Source organism: Gadus morhua, chromosome 16 (assembly GCF_902167405.1).
Source record: "Gadus morhua chromosome 16, gadMor3.0, whole genome shotgun sequence".
NCBI lineage: Eukaryota > Metazoa > Chordata > Actinopteri > Gadiformes > Gadidae > Gadus > Gadus morhua.
Genome location: NC_044063.1, coordinates 18812769 through 18834202, shown reverse-complemented (window position 1 = coordinate 18834202; position 21434 = coordinate 18812769). Strand labels below are relative to the sequence as shown.

At 44.1% G+C, this 21434-nt stretch overlaps 1 protein-coding gene across 2 annotated transcripts in view; it reads left to right on the top strand.

Annotated features, from left to right (window-relative positions):
• Positions 1 to 19863, top strand: part of si (sucrase-isomaltase) — a 65942-nt gene extending 46079 nt beyond the window's left edge. For both annotated transcript variants that reach the window (XM_030381207.1, XM_030381208.1), the window contains exons 30-48: positions 138 to 250; positions 695 to 820; positions 1718 to 1846; positions 2223 to 2339; positions 2436 to 2498; positions 2625 to 2738; positions 2841 to 2931; positions 3120 to 3258; positions 4001 to 4134; positions 4367 to 4401; positions 4849 to 4965; positions 11710 to 11858; positions 12900 to 12984; positions 13151 to 13207; positions 14572 to 14696; positions 15270 to 15358; positions 16718 to 16767; positions 18803 to 18973; positions 19581 to 19863. In XM_030381207.1, the coding sequence (XP_030237067.1) occupies positions 138 to 250; positions 695 to 820; positions 1718 to 1846; positions 2223 to 2339; positions 2436 to 2498; positions 2625 to 2738; positions 2841 to 2931; positions 3120 to 3258; positions 4001 to 4134; positions 4367 to 4401; positions 4849 to 4965; positions 11710 to 11858; positions 12900 to 12984; positions 13151 to 13207; positions 14572 to 14696; positions 15270 to 15358; positions 16718 to 16767; positions 18803 to 18973; positions 19581 to 19658 (1982 nt within the window). In that variant the 3' untranslated portion in view covers positions 19659 to 19863. The remainder of the gene's footprint in view (positions 1 to 137; positions 251 to 694; positions 821 to 1717; positions 1847 to 2222; positions 2340 to 2435; positions 2499 to 2624; positions 2739 to 2840; positions 2932 to 3119; positions 3259 to 4000; positions 4135 to 4366; positions 4402 to 4848; positions 4966 to 11709; positions 11859 to 12899; positions 12985 to 13150; positions 13208 to 14571; positions 14697 to 15269; positions 15359 to 16717; positions 16768 to 18802; positions 18974 to 19580) is intronic.
• The last annotated feature ends 1571 nt before the right edge of the window (positions 19864 to 21434 follow it).

Below are 21434 nucleotides of genomic sequence, written 5' to 3'. Positions count from 1 at the left end.
CACACACACACAGACACACACACACACACACACACACACGCCGCAACCCTTCTACACCATCATGTTGACCTTTTGAGGTCAATACCCCATTGAGTCTGGATACTGAAGCGAACACATTGTGTGTTATTTGTGTGTAGATGTGACGTTCCAGCCCACGCCGTCCATAACCTACAGAACTATTGGGGGCATCCTGGACTTCTACATGGTCCTTGGACCCACTCCAGAGATGGTTGTGCAGCAGTACACCGAAGTAAGTAGAGAGAGAGAGATTAAGGGAGAGAGAGAGAGAGAGAGAGAGAGAGAGAGAGAGAGAGAGAGAGAGAGAGAGAGAGAGAGAGAGAGAGAGAGACTGTTAATGTTTGTGTGTCTGTGTTTCTGGCCGTGGGCCGCTGTTGATGGACTGTAGCAGCTGGGAGTTCCTCGCTTCATTGCCCTCTTTCATCTACCCAATCTCAAAACGTGCACACAAACACACACACACAAAAACACACACACACACACGCACACACACAAACACACATATACATACTCATTCAAACACATGCACACACACACAGACACACAAACACACCAACATACACAAACACAGACAATATAATCATTGTATTGGATTTTCCTGGAAATCTCAAAAATATATTTTTTTCTGTTCTGAACATTTCCTGACTTCATTTGTTTTTTTCTCCTTGCCCAACAGCTTATTGGTCGCCCTGTTTTACCTGCCTATTGGTCACTTGGGTTCCAGCTCTGTCGTTATGGTTATGCCAATGACAAGGAGATAGAAGATCTATATCGAGACATGGTGGCGGCCGGCATACCCTATGTAAGTTCCCAGAGAGAGAGAGAGCACCCTAAGATGTATGGACTGCCATAAGGTCCCATGGTATCATATCTGGCCTATGTGTTTCAGCCGTCATCAGGCCAAAGCTAAATGCCTATTTTGTACTGTTATAAACGAGTCATGGCGTAAGCGGTGATTGCTTTGAGACATTTGGCGTGCTCTGGTGTCAACAGGCTGTGAAATGGTTATAGCTAATAATGCCATAACGGCAAATGGTTCATGCGAATGCCTGCCAGTCTTTTAAACCGTGCTGATTTGGATCAAATAAATGTGTCGCGCCACACCTCCCACACAAAGATGTAAAAACAAAGTGTTCACTTTATGAATAAGGCCTAATCAAGGATAACGCCAGCGCACCGCACCATTGGCCCTCGACTACAATGCCTATTAACCTTCACCCCGACCGCTCTGGATCTCCATAGTTAAAAGGAACTAACGTCATCAAGCTGTTCATATTGAGCACAACACGATGATGACAGCACCACTTCTCCGCTGAATTATGACAGCGCTGGGACGGTCGCTCAAGGCAAACTGCCTAGTTTAACCTGAGCCCATGTCTCATCATTGTCTAAGATATGCTTCAGAGTATGCACTCATCGATTGCATTACATGGCCTAATGGAAAAGATACAGATGCTGGATGCTTACAGGCCCCAAACCTAGTTTATGCTAATGCATTCAATGTGCTGGTGCCCCTTATGTAATCTGTCTGACAATTAAGTATATATACAGTATGTATAATACACAGGTAAAAACGGTACGTATAAATCTGTAATATTGTAGTATCCAATCGATTCCTTCACTTATTGTAGGATTGTGTAGGATAGAAAATCAAATGTGTGAAATGTGATCGATACGATTTGATTTGTGTGCTCCACAGGATGTCCAGTATGCAGATATTGACTACATGGATCGCCAGTTGAACTTTGTTTTGGACCCAGAATTTACTGGACTTCCTGCCTTGGTGAATCGCATGAGGGGCGAAGGCATGAGGTTTATCTTCATTCTGGTAATGATACTATCCATGATATGATATTGACGCTAATGACTGTTGTACGTAACATGATATAGATAATAATAATAATAATAATAATAATAATAATAATAAATTTTATTTATAATGCACTTTATATTCAAGAATCTCAAAGTGCTTCAGAGAAAAAAATACCAAAAACAGATGATGGCAACACGTTAGGGATACCTACACCAAAGAGTTAACTGATCAGTATTAGCAACCTCCTAGTATAATATGAGCGGCATACATATCAGGAACATATATATTTGCCACATATTTACAAGTAACGTACTTCTTGGAGTGCAGTGTCATTGGGACATTTCAAATTGGACTGCATGGGGGAAGTAAAGAAACCAAAATGCTTTTCCAGGATCCAGCCATCGCAGGCAATGAAACAAAGCCTTACCCCGCTTTTGACCGTGGATTGGAACAGAATGTCTTCATCAAGTGGCCCAAGGAGTTGGGTGACGGCATTGTCTGGGGCAAGGTAAGAAACGAGACACGGTGGGACAGAGACAGACAATGAGAAACATGGGGTGCAATGTGACTCATTGCAAGCCATACTTTGTGTTCGTATTTGCAGGTGTGGCCGGATCGCCCAAATGTCACGGTGGATGAATCTCTGGACTGGGATACCCAAGTGGAGGTATGGTTGCTCTATCCAGTATCCTACGCTCCCTGCTGCTCCGATCAAGTCACCTGTACACGTGTGTGTGTTTGTGAGCGAGACCGATCCCTCTCTCACCTGGCTGTTCTCCTGTACCCCTGACAGAGGTACAGAGCCTACGCCGCGTTCCCTGACTTCTTCCGCAACCACACGGCCAAGTGGTGGCTTCAGGAAATCAAGGACTTCTATGAGAGCTTGAAGTTTGATGGACTGTGGATTGTGAGTCAGCCACTCATGTGTTTGCATCAAAACATTGTAGAGAGATTGTTGTTGTTAGGAATCGGTATAAACGTTTACTTTTTTTATCAACCCTTTGCCCAGGACATGAACGAGCCTGCCAGCTTTGTCCATGGCACTGTAGGGGGAAAGTGTCTTGGTTCGGATCTCCTGGAAAATCCTCCATACATGCCACGTAAGGCACAAAGTGTGCATCTAATAGTCAATGGACGCACTCACATACTCATGCATGCTAGTAAACCCCCATGTCAATCTCCCATTATACCCGTGGTGCATGTGTCTGTGTGTGCCTGGGGTATAGTGCGTAATAGTGTTAATACCTCCACTTATCCCCACCAACACCACCACCATCACAACCACCAGCGCTGGACGCCATGGAAAATGGGCTGAACCATAAAACTCTGTGCATGAACAGTCAGCAGTTCCTCAGTGATGGAACTCCGGTGAGACACTACGATGTGCACAACCTCTACGGCTGGTCTCACGCCAAGCCCACCTACGAGTAAGTGTTCATCATGTCACTGGCTGAATCCAGGAATAATGCATGTGTTATGTATATATTTATAAACATTAATGTATGTATATGTCTAATGCAATTAGCACAAATTTGGGTTTTCATCAATCAAATCATAATGAAAGGAAAATAAACATGAGCAAGTTAGCGGTGCCTTTCTGAATCCTGTAGCCAAATTTGGACAATAAGTAACTCACATGCACCGATGCCAGGACATAAGAAAGATTGTCATTGGCAGTTTAGTCTTAGGTCTCTTGGACAGGGACACATTGACGCTTGGAACATGAAATTGAACCGGGCGACCCGCGAGCTACAAGACGGCTCCCTCTTCCTCTTGCATGACAAATATAAGAGATTCAGGCAGTAGAAGAGCTGGAAAGGAATGAATCTACGTCGTGAGCCCAGAGCACTTTGGTGTTTCGGGACAGAGGCAAATTAATGTTTTTTCAAATTAATTTCCCATCGAAAGTAGACTAAAGCTATTTTTCTTTATACTGAAAAGGGAGAATTTCAGGCTTGTTGCTATTTTCCTACTTAGTCATTTAGGGGACGGCTTGATCCAAGGCGACAGAGCGAAAATCAGATGGGCTGAGGGCATCTTGTTCAATGAAGTCTAAAAGGCAGACTGTTTCAGCTGGGAGTCAAGCACCCGAGCCACCACACCTTCCCGCCCCAAAGGGCTATAGCTGTGAGCTGGTGATGTAACACTGTACTCCACCGGTTTCTGCAGTGCACTTTTGAGCGTGACGGGAAAGCGAGGTGTGGTGGTGACTCGCTCGACCTACCCCTCCAGTGGAAAGTGGGCTGGACACTGGCTCGGAGACAACAACTCAAGCTGGGACCAACTTTATAAGTCCATCATAGGTGAGTGTGTGTGTGGCTGTGTGTGTGTGTGTCAGTGTTGGACACATACGATTACTACTATAACTGTGTGCGTGTGATTCAAAATAATTCATAGTAATAGTAATAAATATTATAATAGAAATACAAATGCAAAACAATGCATTGTTTTAAGTTGTACTTTTAATACCCAATACAATTCACCTTAACTTAATAAGTATAATGTTTTGTCTCACCCAACTCTTCTCCTGGGCAGGCATGATGGAGTTCAGTTTGTTTGGAATACCTTATGTGAGTATCACAGCTCGAACTGGCCTCTCATCATCATCCTATCGATCGATAATTCCATTGATCTGACCACAGGACACCATAATATTCATCTTGTCTGCCCAAGATTATAATGACTGCCATAATGACTTTACCACCTCCCTCTCTTAGCTCAGCTCTTGATTCAATGAGAGCACAACTATAGCGATGGCTTGATAATCTCCACTTATTCCTTCTCTTAGCATTAGGATTATGTGTAATAATATGTATTATTCATTTAGAATATTGCATTTTTAGGTATTATTTTAGTGTATTTGAATAATAATTATCTCATTGGGTCCAAATACATTGTTATTTTTTTATTACAATTTTGGTTAATAATTTCACTGAAAGTTTCAGTTCAGTTTCAGTTCAGGTTTTTTTTCTTACACAACCCTAAAAAGCTCCCCTCTCTCTCTGTTCTTCTGGAAGACCGGGGCCGATATCTGTGGCTTCTTCAACACGGCCGAGTACGAGATGTGCCTTCGCTGGATGCAACTGGGCGCCTTCTACCCCTACTCCCGTAACCACAACGGCAAGGGATCCCCGGTGAGTACATCTCAAAATATACATGGGTACGAGAGAGAGAGAGAGACAGAGAGTACAAAAGAGAGAGAGAGAGAGAGAGAGAGAGAGAGAGAGAGAGAGAGAGAGAGAGAGAGAGAGAGAGAGAGAGAGAGGGAGAGGGGGAGAGAGAGAGAGAGGGAGGAGAGAGAGGGAGGAGAGGGAGAGGAGAGGGAGGAGAGAGAGACAGAGAGAGATTGCAATGATACACAAGGACAAGAGAGAGAGTGATAGAGAGCGACAGAGAGTACAATGACACACAAGTGCAATCTGTGCGTACGGCGTCTCTCTTTCTCTACTCTGTCCGACAGCCCGTTGTCGGTAAAATGATGTGCCTCGGAATCATTAAGCATTCACACAGGATCACCAGGACGCGTGGCGAGATCGTCAGCGCTTGGCCGAGTAGCGCCCTCTGTTATCCACACAAGTAAAGCTTGCACTACCGGCGCAGACAGCGGCTATCGACTTCTGCTCCATGACACTCAGTCACTTCTGTTCACCGAGGTCACTGATCCAGACGGCTTGGATGGCCCCGCATCTGATGCAAGAACGACACACTGAAGTGGTTTTCTGTTTACGGATGGAATAGAAGTCTTCACTCCCTCTCTCTCCTCCGTTAAGCCCTGTGCACGTCCCGATGGACACTATATTAACATGCACCGTTCTTGTGATTAGGAGGATTATCAGGGATTCTCCAAGCGATTGGTTTGGCTTTACTTTAACCGCCTCGCTGCGAGACAGTGTTACCCCTCCCCAGAGTCCATTTTACCGGCCGATTGACATGGTTATCATATATCTGTATTTTGCCGAGAGCCGCTCTCTGTCTCAATGTCCCTGCCTTTGTGTCTCCCGCTGACCTTTCTAAGGCATTGAAACACATCTGAGAAATCCAATAATGTCCAAGGCTCCCTGAGATTGATCCCAGCGGGCAAAATTTTGTCACATCAGAGTTTGCAATACAACACAGAAGTGCTGCGTGTGTGTGTGTGCTTGTGTGTGTGTGTGTGTTTTCAGACACATAATTTAATTCTCAAGGTGATCCCAGTGCACGCCCATCCCAACCCATTTATTCCCCCCACAATCCCAATCATTTCATAATGGCTTGCAAATGGGTGTTTAAACAGGGTGTAAAATTTAAACACATACGAACTACACCCACACACACCCACACACACATACACATACACCAATGAGAAGCATTATACGCATTGCTTGAGATGAAAGGGAACGGAGAGGGGAAGAGGTTTGGAGCCCCTGTGAGGAGGTGGCCATACAGGGTCCAGCCAAACCCATGGGGGGCTGAACTGGGGGAGATAAGCCATTAGCCAAAAAGCACATCACAACCATGCTGCGAAACCAAAATCACAAAATACCCTCAAATCCTACTTAATCTTGTTGAGGTCCAAAGACGATGTCTCTCTTCTTTGTCAGCACATTGCTAACCCTTTTATAAACTGGATGAAAATTATGTCACAGCTTAAGGATAGATGAACCTAGCTGAAGAGCATAGACACAGTATTAGATCTCTTCCCTGGCACTTAATAGCACTTAGCCATGCTAATGGCTGCTCTTTTTCAGCTGGATCTCAACTATTTAAGTCCAAAAAGAAAAAGCTATCACTGTTGGTCTTTAGCTGCCTTTCACAGCGGTTTGTCTGGGGAAGAAATACTTTTTTTACACCAACAGTCTACTTCATAATAGCTCTGAATCATAAAATGTTAATCCTAAAATTAAATGATGTTCTGAACATTTGGAAAAATAGCCAATGTTCGTCGTGTTTGTAATACCAGTTGTGCTATACTCTTTTGCATGGCCACTATCTGAGATTCACACAATGTATGATGCATGATGCATGCACATTTGTGGAGAATAAGATGGCAGCAGAGATTTTAACAAATAACAAGCATACATTCATAAAATATTCAACTTTCAAATGCATAAGACAGGACTGTTCACAAGAGCATGAATATTCCTTGTCAAAGGGAATTTGGGCATTGCCCATTGGAAATGCTGTGATGTACAATCTACAGGCTTGCAACTTTAAACATATCACCCACACATACGCACACAATTTGCCAAGGGCTTCAAGGCTTCAACCGGTCCCGGAATGGGATATTAGGGCTGAATAGCCAAGGAGGAAGGGATGGACATGGATGAATGGGGAGGAAAAATAAAGAAGGACTGTGGAAGGTGGATCGGAAAGAAGGAGAGGAGGAGAGATAGAAATAGGAATCAAGGTCTGTGTGTGTGTGTGTGTGTGTGTGTGTGTGTGTGTGTGTGTGTGTGTGTGTGTGTGTGTGTGTGTGTGTGTGTGTGTGTGTGTGTGTGTGTGTGTGTGGATGCATATGCATGTTTGTGTGCGTGTGCATGCGTGCTTGTGCGTGTGTGTGGTGTGCGCATGCCCCTGTTTTTTCTTTGTGGCAGCAGAACAAGAGCGCGAGTGAAAGAAGGCTAGCGGTTAGCTGGCGATGACATTGGGTGTGATAGGGGCTGTGAGAACTGGGACAAGACCCAACAAGCTATATCCACTGGGGATATGTTTCGGGGAGGGGGGTGGAAATGGAGGTGTGTGTGCGCCCGGCCAACACTGATCACGGGCGTGTAAAGGTTGAGCGAACACTACTTGATGTCGCGATGTGAGGCAAGGTTGAGTGCGTACTGTCTTCCATTTTGTGTGTGTGTTTTTTTTGGGAGGAGAAGGACGAGGAAGAGGGAAGACTTTATCGTAATAGCCTTCCTTTTGCTACTGCAACGTGTTCAACCTCCCAGTCTGCCTAACAAGACATTTTGACAACAAAGCACTGACTCCAAACCAGTAAAAACATACAGCCTACAAGGTCGAGAGAGAGCGAGGGAGAGAGAAAGAGACAGAGAGAGAGAGAGAGAGAGAGAGAGGGATGAAGTGAGGGAGAGCTGAAGTGGGGACAGAGAGAGAGGGAGAAAGCGATAGCGAGAGTGATGAAGTGGGGAGTGAAAGGAAAGAGGGTGAGGGAACAAGAGATAACTTTTGCAGAGTCATTCACTCCCAAAGCTCCCGTCACGCCTGTGTGTTACTTTGCCCTGGGAGAACTGCACAGACCTCCAGATAATTTCTCCTGACTCTCACTGCAGCGCACTGTCCACAGTCGCCCCGCGCAGCACCGAATTAATTGGACGGGATGCATTGTCCGCCAAGTGGTAAATTCCTCCAGTGTACTCCAATCAGATAATGTTATATGGCTAGTCATCTGATTCGCTGCACGTGTTATTGTTCGCCCGGGAGGATTTTGTTTAACTTTATTTTTCAATAGAGGAATTGCATTTTAAATGGGACCCCTTAGGTGCTGACGTTAATCAGATGGTACATGAAAACATAAGACAAACAGCAAATGGAAAAAACACAGAAAGAGGGGCCGCCATCTAAGGACAGGAAATTGAAGACAACAAACTAGCAACAGTGCTAGAAGTCTCTGAGTGGTGGAAGTACCTTGGGCTCCTCCACTTGTTTACCCAGACGTTTGAGGGCACCTTAAGAAGCCAATGCCACAGATGCAGAGGTCAAAGGTCACTGGGGTTCAAATTTGGCATTGAGCAAAACATTGTGAGGTTGATGCATACATTCTTTACAGCCAGGGGAAGAGAGAGAGAGAGAGAGAGAGAGAGAGAGAGAGAGAGAGAGAGGATGGCAGGTGCCAGGCAGAAAAACGATTAGAGTGAGAAGGAAAACGAGTTGAACATAAAAGGTGACACATACAGATAACCTCGTTTTTTAAATGAGTCTATGCTAGCATATCTTTGCATTTTGGTGTATGGATTGTAGATGTGTTTACGTGCAAGGCTGCTTGAGTGTGCAGAGGTGAGCTCTGTTTGAGTGTGTGTGCGTGTGTGTGTGTGCGTGCTTGGGTGCTGTTTTTGAGAAATGTTTGTAGCAGGGCTATTTGCTAGGGTAAACAGAGCTATAAATACAAAGTCCCTGAGAAGGCCCCCCGTCTTATCTTCCCCTGCTCATTTCATCACGCTCGTTTTCCCACTCCTTCACGCCCTCATTTCCTTTTTTTTGGCCAAAATATTATTCAGCTTGCCTTGTCGACAGTGTTGAGTCATGATTTGCGTGTTGAGTTGGTCGTTGACGCCCTTGTTCACGACTATCTCTGCGTGGGCATGTGATTTAAACACCACGATCCAACCTTGGGATGAATTGGGATGGGACTTTAGGACAAATGATTAATGAACACACACGCAGGAGAAGTTGCAGAGCTGTATGTCCAGCTTTTAGCAGTATTCAGTGACCTTGGGCATATCCTCTTCCAATCTCACATCTTAATACTTCTGTATCTGAAGTTGTCAAGCCGGGGCTTGAATATACGAAATATCAAATTGATAGGGATGAGGGCATGTTTAGTCGCGGTGAAGACGTTTTTCTTTTTTTCGCTTTCCCTCAGTGACTAAATGTCAGTTTGACATTGAAACTTGAGAACCACTGTAGACACACTTTGATCGGTACAACTTTGTTTCATGCCGGAGTACAATTTTATTTATTCATTCTAAAAGTACGTCAGACAAATTTAAGAAACCCGCCAGAGAAGGCTAGAGTTTGAAGAATCCAGTAATCCCACCCATCGCTTCTGGCCTGCCTTCAAGGCTACTCCCCCAAAACACATGACCAACTCGCTCTCCAGCCTTCGGGAAGATTGAAATTATCGGAGAGGCTTCTAACAGGCCTGCGACAGCCACAGATACCAGCATTTGATTTATTGATTGCTGTAAAGAGAATTGCAACAAATAGGACAAATGATGCCTCCAAAATAAATTGCCTACCCTACCTTTATTGTTGGGCATTCGCAAAAAAACACGTTTAAAATGGTTGCCCACACTTTCTCATTGTGTACAAGTTGTTGTTGTTGATGTTGTACATCTCACGCCATTCCACATGATCGCATCATTAATCGACGATCACAGTGAATCACACACAAAAACACACTCCCTCAGACTTTCACAGTTTTCTCACCTAATCAATCCCAACTTGCAGAATCTGCTTTTTTGTTCCTTTAGTTTAAGCGACACAGCAAAGCAGCAAGGCTTGTGGGATAAAACGGCCGCGTCTGTGCACTCACAGTTTACCACATAATTACAATCCTGTAATTTCCCATAGAAAATGAAATTATAATGTGGTTAACTCCTAAGGTCAGGAGATAATGGAAATGTTCTTTCTTCTATCAATCACAATCTACTGTTGGACCCTGCTTAGTCACCACCAGGCCATGGTGGATCATTATCACCCAAACCTCACCCGTTTCCAGCTTGAAATAGACAGATTAATTGCCGTTTTCGTCCAGGTAGATTGAGATGGGGCCAGGACACAAACACACACACACACACACACACACACACACACACACACACACACACACACACACACACACACACACACACACACACACACACACATACCGCCCCCAAACACACAGACACATACCCCCCCCCCCCAGACACACACACACACACACACAGACAGACAGACAGACAGACAGACAGACAGACAGACAGACAGACAGACAGACAGACAGACAGACAGACAGACAGACAGACAGACACACTCAAACGCACACATAAATCATCTATAACAAACTTGAGGCAAAAAACGAATCAAATGATCCAATGCTCAACCAAAGTTTGCAAAAACACATTTGGACAAAGGAGCTACAGAAGATCAGAGTGGGTCGAAACACATGTAGCCAGCATGTGTGTGTGTGTGTGTGTGTGTGTGTGTGTGTGTGTGTGTGTGTGTGTGTGTGTGTGTGTGTGTGTGTGTGTGTGTGCCTACGTTTGTGTGCGCTTGTGTGTCTTTGTTTTTCTTCTTTACAAGTGTAGAGAGTTGTCCTCGTGAGGCTTGATCTAAAAATGACTTAATACTTAATCTAGATCGGCCCAAATCTATAAAAGTGGAGTACATCCTGTCCTCTTTCTCTATTGTCCCTAAAGGGGACAAGGCAGTTGTCGACAATTAAAAATAACACTAGGTATTTGGTCAGATGAAAAGGGCTACAGTCCATTATCTCGACGAACCAGTTATTCCTCGGCATGACAAAGCGCTCCGAGTACTGAAACTAATTGACAATTTTCACAGTGTTGCTACCAGGCATTGCAATGGCCTGATTAACCCACATCATGAAATTATTATTTTTTATTATTATTATTCCAATTATAATGACTTTCTGTTTAGTGGACCTCACCGAAGAACTCCCGACTCTCGACTCAATAGATTAATGTTCTCACTTTTCTGAACATGACAATATTGAATGTGAATATTGAAGGTACAGCCCCTTGCATTGTCTGTGTTTCTCAAGCCAAAGCAGGCAGCCAAACCTTCATTACCAAACGGTCAAATTAATTCAACTAATATCTACACCTCTGTAATGTGTAAATGGTGAGTTCCAAGTGAAACGATGTGTAAAGAATGATAATGATGGGCATTCTCCAGATTTCCAATGCTATGTTTAGAAAAAGGAGACAACCTTTTAGTACCGTGGTATTGAGAGCAGCCACACAACATGGATTTTAAAACAGTCCTCTCTGCAGTTCTGATGGTCCATTGTTGTTTGACATGCATGTTTATGGGTTGGAATTATAAGCAGAATTGTCCAACCAAGTTTCTAAATTCCTAAAGTAATTTCCACTTTTTCACTGGTAGATGAATTTCCTGAAGTCTGCATATAATGAGTTCTTCTATTTCTATAATGTCATCAACAGAGACAGGACCCAGTTTCATGGAACAGCACCTTTGCTGAGGCGTCCCGCGATGTCCTGAACATTCGCTACACTCTCCTGCCTTACCTCTACACACTAATGTTTGAGGCCCACACCTCTGGAAACACTGTAGTGAGACCACTCCTGCATGAGTACGTACAGTCACACACACACACACACACACACACGCACGCACGCACGCACGCACGCATGGACACACACACACACACACACACACATTCAAACATATAGGAATGTACACCTTCACACACATACATGCATGCACAAGGCCATGCACATACAAATCTGTGCACACATATTCATGCGCATGTGTGGATAAGTGTGCGCATGCGCACACTTATCCACACACATGCACACATACAACCATGCACATGCATCCAATAACCTCTTAGTTAACGTTGCTGCTGTAGCATGACATAGAATCACCTGATCACATCATGCATTATCTGGAATGGATGTTTCATGCTCGTCTTGCAGGTGAGATAACATCTGTATCGTCCTTATCACACACACACACAAACACACACAGACACACACGCACAGATCCAAATCCCATTTGTATGCACAATGTCACGTACGTCAGAAGTCATTCAGGCCGGTGTTTTGCCATCTTTCCATTTCCCCATGCACTATACACTCCATGTTATACCAATGCTAAACCTCTAGTGTATGACCTAGCTAAGGTTAGGTGACTCATGAAGACAGGAGACATAGATAAAAAGACTGGGAGTGATATACGTTGAGTAAATAATGTGGAGGATGTTGCTATCTCTTGGTGCGTATATTCATAACCCTACTTTTGACAAGGTGAAATCATAGAAAGTGAATAGAATATTGTGCCCAGATTTTCCTTTAATAAACTTATTCAAGGCCTTGAAATGTTAGCCTTGGAAGGAACATGAACTTTGTTTTTCTCTTGTAGAGTTATGCAAGTGGATTCATAGCTCCCCTTAAGTCAAACATTAAAAATGATGTTCCCATAGTGTCACATAGCCTAGTGTAATGAGCTGTGGGTTGCTAATGAAAGCATTTAACCTCCTGTCTTGTGCCTGGAGAAATTGCTGTATAAAAAAGAGGTAACCAAAAGAAGAAGTAACTCTTTTCACAAAAGGTATGAGGTAACAATATTACAGGGTGCATGAACGATATAAAGGTATTATTTTTGGCTTTAGGTTTGTTGAAGATCGGGCAACATGGGACGTCGACAGACAATTCCTCTGGGGACCTGCCCTACTCATCACACCTGCCATGGAACCGGTACACACACACACACACATACACACACACACACACACACACACACACACACACACCCGCACACACGCACACACGCACACATGCACATCCGTATACACGCATCAAAAATACGCACACACATCCAATTAATCGTGCATTCCTTGTTATGCTTCCGTCCATTTTCCAGGGTGTAACTAACGTGAAGGCTTATGTTCCGGACACCCGCTGGTATGACTACCACACGGTGAGTCCACAATGCTGGCCCTCCCAGTATCTACAGAAGCCATCATGGATTCTGGCACGCACACACACACACACACACACACACACACACGCACGCACACACACAAATGGAACTTCCCTCAGCTCGTCTAATACATTGATAGCATAACTCCCCGGCCAGATACAGGGCGTCGTTGTAACCCTGATCCCCCCTGGTTTAATTCAATGAATGGAGGCTCATTCTCAGCAGTACGTCGAAGGACAGGACAGTTGTCTCTGCGCCGGTACTCCATTTAATAAGGGTGTCAACTTTAAAGCTTCAGAGACACTATCCGTGACTATATCTTTGTATTTTATGCATAAGATATCTTTGTATTTTATGCAAAAAATATGCAAGCAAAATAGGACGATTTATTTTTGAATTAAAGTTAAAATGGCGGTAATGGTTGTGTATACAGGATAAAAATGTTATTTGATGCATGTGTGTATGCATAAAGAATATGTATATCAATAGCATAACAGTTTTTTTCCAATGAAACATCTTTGTTCTATAACCAAGGTATGACGATATCATAAAATCAGACGAGAAAGTGCTGGACTTTCTTTGGCTGCCAGGTTAGGCTTTCATGGTCAATTAGAAACGTGATACCTTGAGAGCTCTACTCTCATTTCCAGTATGGGCTTATTAAAGGATGTTATGAGATCATATCAACCTTTGATTTATCCTCCTGTTTTCTCACTGCACTATATCACAGCCGAACATCAACAGTAGTGAAACTGACCCTATCTTTTCTACTGTGCTGGCCAGGAACACACATATAAATAACCCACTCTCCTTCCTCTATTCATCTTTGATTCATCTGATTAAGTTCAAGATGAATGAGTTGAATTTAGGATAAATGGACGATGCTTGATCCATGAAATATCGATGCATATGCATATTCGATGTACAAACCAGCTGCCTCAACAGCAATACATTTTTCCCGGACTTCTGCTGAGACATTTGCCTGCATCAGAATCACATTGCCATCCCTTCAGCCTCATTCAAGCCGTGGGAGACCCTCTTCCCCAACACGCGTCTTTACTCTGCTATTTACGGCCCAACAAAGCATGAAAACAAACTGCAGCAACGCTTACAAAAGGGTTGAGTCGAGGGATGACTTCAGCCGTGCGCAGCCCACACTGAGCTCGGAGCCACTGGAGTAACGAGGAATGTTAAACACAAGTAGACAGAACGAAGGAAGGGTGCCGGATGATACAGTGTGTAGAGTCCTGTTGGCCCTACGTAAAAAGCGACTAGTGTATTTGCTCTCGTTCCGTCAAAGGTTTATAAATATGCGATTAATTATTATTGCATCTTTTTATTGTTATTGTTCTAATTTTTAGGCAGAAGTATTGCAGGTTCGTGGCAAGATGGTTAACATGCCAACACCTCTGGACCACATCAACCTTCACGTGCGGGGAGGTTACATCTTGCCCTGGCAAAAAGCAGAGAATAACACAAAGTTTAGGTTAGTGCACTCCCTCACACAAACACACACTACCAAACGCATACACATGCATACATACACCATTTTTTTTTACACTTTTACTCATTGCCCCTTCTGTTAAAACTCAATTGAGAATGTTTGTTGTGTGGCTGTGCATGCATGTCTGTGTGTGTGTGTGTGTTTGTGTGTGTGTGTGTGTGTGTGTGTGTGTGTGTGTGTGTGTGTGTGTCTGTGTGTGTGTGTGTGTGTGTGTGTGTGTGTGTGTGTGTGTGTGTGTGTGTGTGTGTGTGTGTGTGTGTGTGTGTGTGTGGGGGGGGGGGGGGGGGGGGGTGGGGGTGTGTGCGCGTGTGCTTTGTGTATTTTCCTAAATGAGAAGCATTAACTCTAATGTACTTTGAGTGGTCATAGTGACTAGAGAAGCACTATATAAATACACTCAATTTACTATAATTTACCAACATAGCTCTCTGCCTCTCTCTCTCTCTCTCTCTCTCTCTCTCTCTCTCTCTCTCTCTCTCTCTCTCTCTCTCTCTCTCTCTCTCTCTCTCTCTCTCTCTCTCTCTCTCTCTCTCTGTCTCTGTCTCTCTGTCACAGTCGACAGAATCCTTTAGGCTTGATTGTTGCGCTGGATGATAGTGGATTCGCCCATGGCTCTCTTTTCTGGGATGATGGAGAGGGAATAGGTGAGTGGTGAATACCTGCACACACACACACACACACACACACACACACACACACACACACACACACACACACACACACACACACACACACACTCAATGCACGCAAATATGCATGCTCGCATGCATAATTGCGGAAAAAAACACAAACATACACACACAGGTGATACAAAATATGAAAACAATGGGACGCACAAACACACCCATGCTTGGACACATATAATATAGCGCAAAATAATTGCGTGCATATGCATATGAATTGATTACACCTCCAAGTGTGTTGAGTACCAGTAAAGAAAAAATCCTGTGGACGGCAGCTAGTATTTGCTGCTGTCAGCTAGTATAAGCTGACGTCAACTAGCTAGCCTGTTAGCTCATTATGAGAAGTGAACATTTGTCTTGGGTTGTATATCAACTTCAGGGTGAGAAGGCCGGGGCACATTTAATCTCGGGTGTAAGTTGTCTGCATATTCTGTGTTGCTATAGTTATCACAATGTTCTATGTTTATGTTTAGACAGAAACATAAAAATCCCTCTTGATTGATTGTACTCATTGTACGTAAATATGCAAACCTACGCACACACCCACACAAACACTAAAGCACAAACACACTCACATCCACAGTCGCACTTCAGCGGCTGGAGTGCAGTACAATGCGCTCTTTGGTCTTGGGAGTGTTTGTGTTCAGATAAAGAGAGGGAGAGGGCGAGAGATGACAGAGGAGAGGAGTGACAGAGGCTATTACAGTAATTCTCTGTGTAGCCGCATGGAGATACGCTCCCTCCATCAGACCCGCTCTTTCATCCCAACTCCTCTCTTATCTGACAACCCCCCCATCCTCTCCCCCCCCCCCCCCCACACAAACACACACACATGCACACACACACCTGCTTTTGTCTCTTGTGTTAGGCTGCTTTTTAAGCTGAGGTGCTCCCTGTCACCTCGTGTTTGCTTCCACTACCACTCTCGTTGCTGGAGTTCACCGCAGTGGTTATCAGGCTGTTACTGTGCTTCAGTCAGCAAGTCACTCACTCACTAACCCCTTCTCTCCCAGCAAAGCGCTTCAGTCACCGCCTCATTCATAGAACTCGAGCAACACGTCTTGCGCAGTCGACATCGCTCATTGCAGGGACGGGCGAGCTAATTCGCCACGGTCATGTCCTCATTTGTTGGACCGCCGCTTTCAGACCATGGCAACCATTAACTCTCATTAGCACATTCACCCTCCTCTTTTATCGTGAACCCTCTCGCACGCTTGCTCATCCTTTCCTCCTCTCCAAGCCCCGTTTACTTTTCAATTGACGTCATTTCATTTAATTTCCATCTAATTACTCTTATTTTCTTCTGCCGTCTCTCTCCAGATACGTACGAGGCGGGCGCTTATCTGTTGACCGACTTCACAGCAAACTCGGTGAGTTCAACCTTCTTGTCTGTTACGACCATCATACAGCCATCTCAAGGCAGGGCAGATGAGAGGGAGGACTGTGCCTTGCTCCGGGGTGAATTGTAGAGCCGCGGTGGGAGGATGTCAGAGACCACCATTAGCAGAGACGCTATGTTTGACCCCGCTGCGTTTCGTCTCCACTTTGAGTTTTGAGGCTGTTGTTGTTGTCGACTTCACAGCAACTTCATGTCCTCAATTCTCTTTTGGTTTATTTCCTTTTGTTCCATGTATTTGTGCCTAAAAGGAAATGGCCATAGTCAGCAAAAAGGGTCAATGTTATGTTGTTGTGTTCTGTGGTGCTATAGCAAAGGCTCATGCCAAACCCAATGTTCACCATGGGAACAATTTGATCTCTCTCCGGACGTCGAGATTATCAAAGCACAGACACTACCCGGGCCTCCATGTGTTTCTTTGCCAAACACAGGCACACATACACACATGGGCGCGCACGCACATAGCCTCATCACCCCTAGCCAAACATCTGTGGCTGTCTTCTGCCTACCATCAGACTCATTCCAAAGCAATTTCACACAGGGATAAAGCACACAGGCCTTCTGACAGCCAAGATGAGAGCGAGAGAGAGAGGGAGATAGAGAGAGAAAAATGTGTATTTTGGTGTGTGTGTGTGTGTGTGTGTGTGTGTGTGTGTGTGTGTGTGTGTGTGTGTGTGTGTGTGTGTGTGTGTGTGTGTGTGTGTGTGTGTGTGTGTGTGTTTGTGTGTGTGTAATGGGCAGACGTGAGAAGATAAGTTGGGCAATGAGGCCACTGCTGTCTGGCAGATTACTGAGTTGTTTGCCATTTTGGGTTCAGTTGTATAGGCAGTTCATGAGTGCTTTTGCCGCTGAAAGAATCGTATACAGTCAATCATTAATTATACCATGGCCGGGGTGAGTAGTATATTCTGATTGGCTGGAGGGCTGTTGATGGACTTTTGATAACTGCACAGCCATGAACGTAGTCGTAACATGATAATAGCACAACAGAGTTCGCAGAGTCTCATCACTGCTCCCTCAACTAATGCTCAACATTCCCTCAACTTCACATGAGTTGGCCATGAGCTTAAATAACCCTGTTAAATCATAAAATATTAAAACTACCAATCTATACAAATCTTCACAGTCATCGTCAAAAGTTATGGGCAACCACAGATCTGCTGGTCCTCTGACACGGTGATGCTAGCTCACAAATGCATGTGACATTTACCCACAGAGTTCAACTACGATTACGTTTTGTGTAGTTTGTTTCAGTCCACGATGCAGCATTCATTCAGTTTGTGAAATTGCGCAGTCTATAAAGCAACGTCTGCATTCCATATGAAGCATGTTAACTGATTACATTTCAGGCATTATTCAAACCCATATACGTACATATATGTCTCTGGTCCGATATTTTTTGTGTCCAGGAACAACAAATATTTAAAGCAACAGGATGTACATTTGAAACAGAAAACACCAAAAATATGAATCAACACCTATTTTAAGGATTCACAAGTGGCCATGGTATAAACTGGATAATCCACTCTGTGGTGTGCGGTTATTGGAAAATAATGACATTTTTGTAGGCAAACCTTTCTTAGCCCCCCTGTCATCATTATCTTTCAATTACCGCACACCGTTACTTATACCCAGCTTTCTAGAAAACTTGATTGCGATTGGTAAATAATGGCATTAAGCGGTCTGGTATTTTTGTATAGCAGAATGCTGCTATGGACACTATTTCCAACCGTAGAATCGAAAAGATTTTATAAATAGCAGTAGGAATTCAATAATTAATGTTTTTTATACTTTGTCTCAACTGATCGATTTCTTTAGTTACTAGCCGAGTAATAAGCGGGATATTGCAAAGTGAGCCAGTCATTAACCCAAAATAAAACCCTGACCTGATCATCCCTAACATGATACCTCAAACCTTTCCCGGTAATCTAAACAGCATCTTCTCTCTCTCTATCTCTATCGCTCTCCGCTCCTACAACATCCCACTTGTTTCTTGCATCCTGCTGCAGAGCAAGCTGACCAATCGGGTGCGGTACAATGGCCTGGCCACGGCTGACCGGCTGACCCTGGGGGTGGTGAGGGTCTGGGGAGCGGGGACAGTGAAGGTGACGCAGGTTACCCTGACCGACTCCACGGGGACAGTGCACAATCTGGTACCGGATCATAACACGACCACGCAGGTGAGGGGGTCTGCCTTCATACCAGTATAGTAATTATCATTCTGATTCCGATTATTATTAGTAGAAGCAGGAGTAGTAGCAGTTGCAGTACTAGCATGGCAGCTAGAAGTACAAGAAGTAGTAGTAGAAGCAGTAGCAGTAGTAGCAGCAGTAGCAGTAGTAGTAGCAGTAGTAGTAGTAGTAGTAGCCGTAGCAGTATTAGCAGTATTAGTAGTAATAATAGTAGTACTAGCAGTATTAGTAGCAGTATAGTCTTTGTAGTATTTGGGTTACGGTTATTGTGATATTATTATATTTATTAACGTATTTTATATATATCGATATAGTGTGTATCCCAATTGGGATTGTGTACAAATACACTTATTTGCAGCGTGGAAGTAATATCTACAATGACTACATACATATTAGATATACAGACAGACAACAAACAACAGACAGGCGGTTGATACTGCAATGTAATATCCCGTGTGTGTGCGTGCGTGCGTGCGTGCGTGTATGTGCGTTACAAGGTGTAAATACAAATATGTTGTAAAGGAACAGTGCTTAGTTTGTGATCAAGTCCTCTCTCTCTCCCCCTCCCCCTCTCCCTCCACCTCTACCTCTCCAGGAGCTGAAAGTAGACGCTACAACCATATCAGTCCATGTAAATGAGATGTTCACAATGGAGTGGAAGACCAGCCTCTGAACAGAGCAGAGAAGAAGCAGTGGCTTTTAACATTATACCGTGTACAATCAATTTAGCAATGTATAAAACAAAAGCACCAATCTTATTTTGGTGAATGCCTTAGGTTAAGAAATTGTCTTTGTCTGAAATTGTTTTTCTTTTTGTGAAATGGTGTCCTGAAATGTTTCACTGTATTGAGGACAAATAAAATCAACATAAAATTGTATATGTGCTGTGTACTGTATATGGCATCTACCTCATATGCATTACAGTTGGATGGAAGGATGGATAGATAGATGGATAATTGAATATTGGGGACTGCAGCTAAAGACTAGTTATTACGGTCTTCACCTGCAGGGATCTGTCTACCTGTGCCTTGTCAAATCTCATTAACCACACATAAAATGATACAATTGTACATTATTACGCCACCTGCAGTAAACGTAATGATCTAATTTTGGCCGTGGGGACCTTCAATAATTTTCCCCTGGAAGGGGCAATCTTCTGGGAAGAATTTACAAGGAGGTGACTGGTGAACACAAGTGACGGACACAACACACGCCTCTGTGTCTGAATGTTAATGTGTACGTGTGTTCATGTGTATGTGTTCGTTTAACAGTCATTTAACCGTATGAGAGGGAGAGAGAGAGAGAGAGAGAGAGAGAGAGAGAGAGAGAGAGAGAGAGAGAGAGAGAGAGAGAGAGAGAGAGAGAGAGAGAGAGAGAGAGGGGGAAGTTAAGGAGATAAACATAAATATCTTTAACCAAGTATATTATAAAATCCATCCCTGGTATACTAATAATATTTACACATATGTGCTTTCATTAAACGCCACGTCATGCAGCCAGCCTTTACCTCCAACTTCCATCATTCAGAGATCGATGGGCTCGCGTTTCCTCTCTTATTTAGTGTGCTGCGCCACCGTGCCCGTCTGGCAGGCATTGTGCTATTGAGTGAGCTGCAATCACAAGCATTCTTTGTTACAGTACAGACTGACGGATTTAAGTGTGTCGCTGATGGACGGAAAACAACAAAGGGGTAAAGCAACATGAGAGAGCAGCAAAACACTCACATGAAAGACAACGTTGTTTGTGAGAGGGTTGCATTTTCTTGCATGCGTGCTCGTGCGCTTGCTTTTGTGTGCATGCGTGTTTGAGTGTACTCCCCTTTACTAAAACAGTCCTGTCGGTGTACTTGTCACAACCCGGGCCATTGTCTAATTCCTTTTGAAGCCCGCCGACATAAAACTTTGAGAGCCATTTTCTTCACCGTGTTGGTTGACTTCTCGCGACGCAGCGATACGGATATTGGGCGGTCACAAACTGCTCCCCAGATTCTCACGTGCAGCACAAAATATAAACAGTCACTGTGCTTGAGATCTCGTCTCTATTATTCCCAGTGTGATAACAAAGTGGTGGGTGTGTTATTAACATGGCAGGGTATTATTAAGGCTGTGCCGTCACAGGCTTATCCCCGATCCCTGGTTAATAGCCCTGGGGTGCCGCTAAGTGAATTCCACTTTCAACATGAACACACGGCCTCCTGCGGAGTGCCGCACTCACAAGCCATCATTTATTTCTTTGATGTCACGCAAAGAACAAAAAACATCCACTGTGTCACAGAGGGGGGACTCTGCTCAAACTTTGAGGATTAGGATTGTTTACGTTTCCACCTGGAGGTGGAATCATATTTGTAGGGGGGAGGGGTGGGGGGAACACCGAAAAGGGATGGAGGGGGGCGAAATCACTCAGCTTAGGCAGCACCTCGAAGTCTCTTTATTTATCTTCGCTGAAGAAC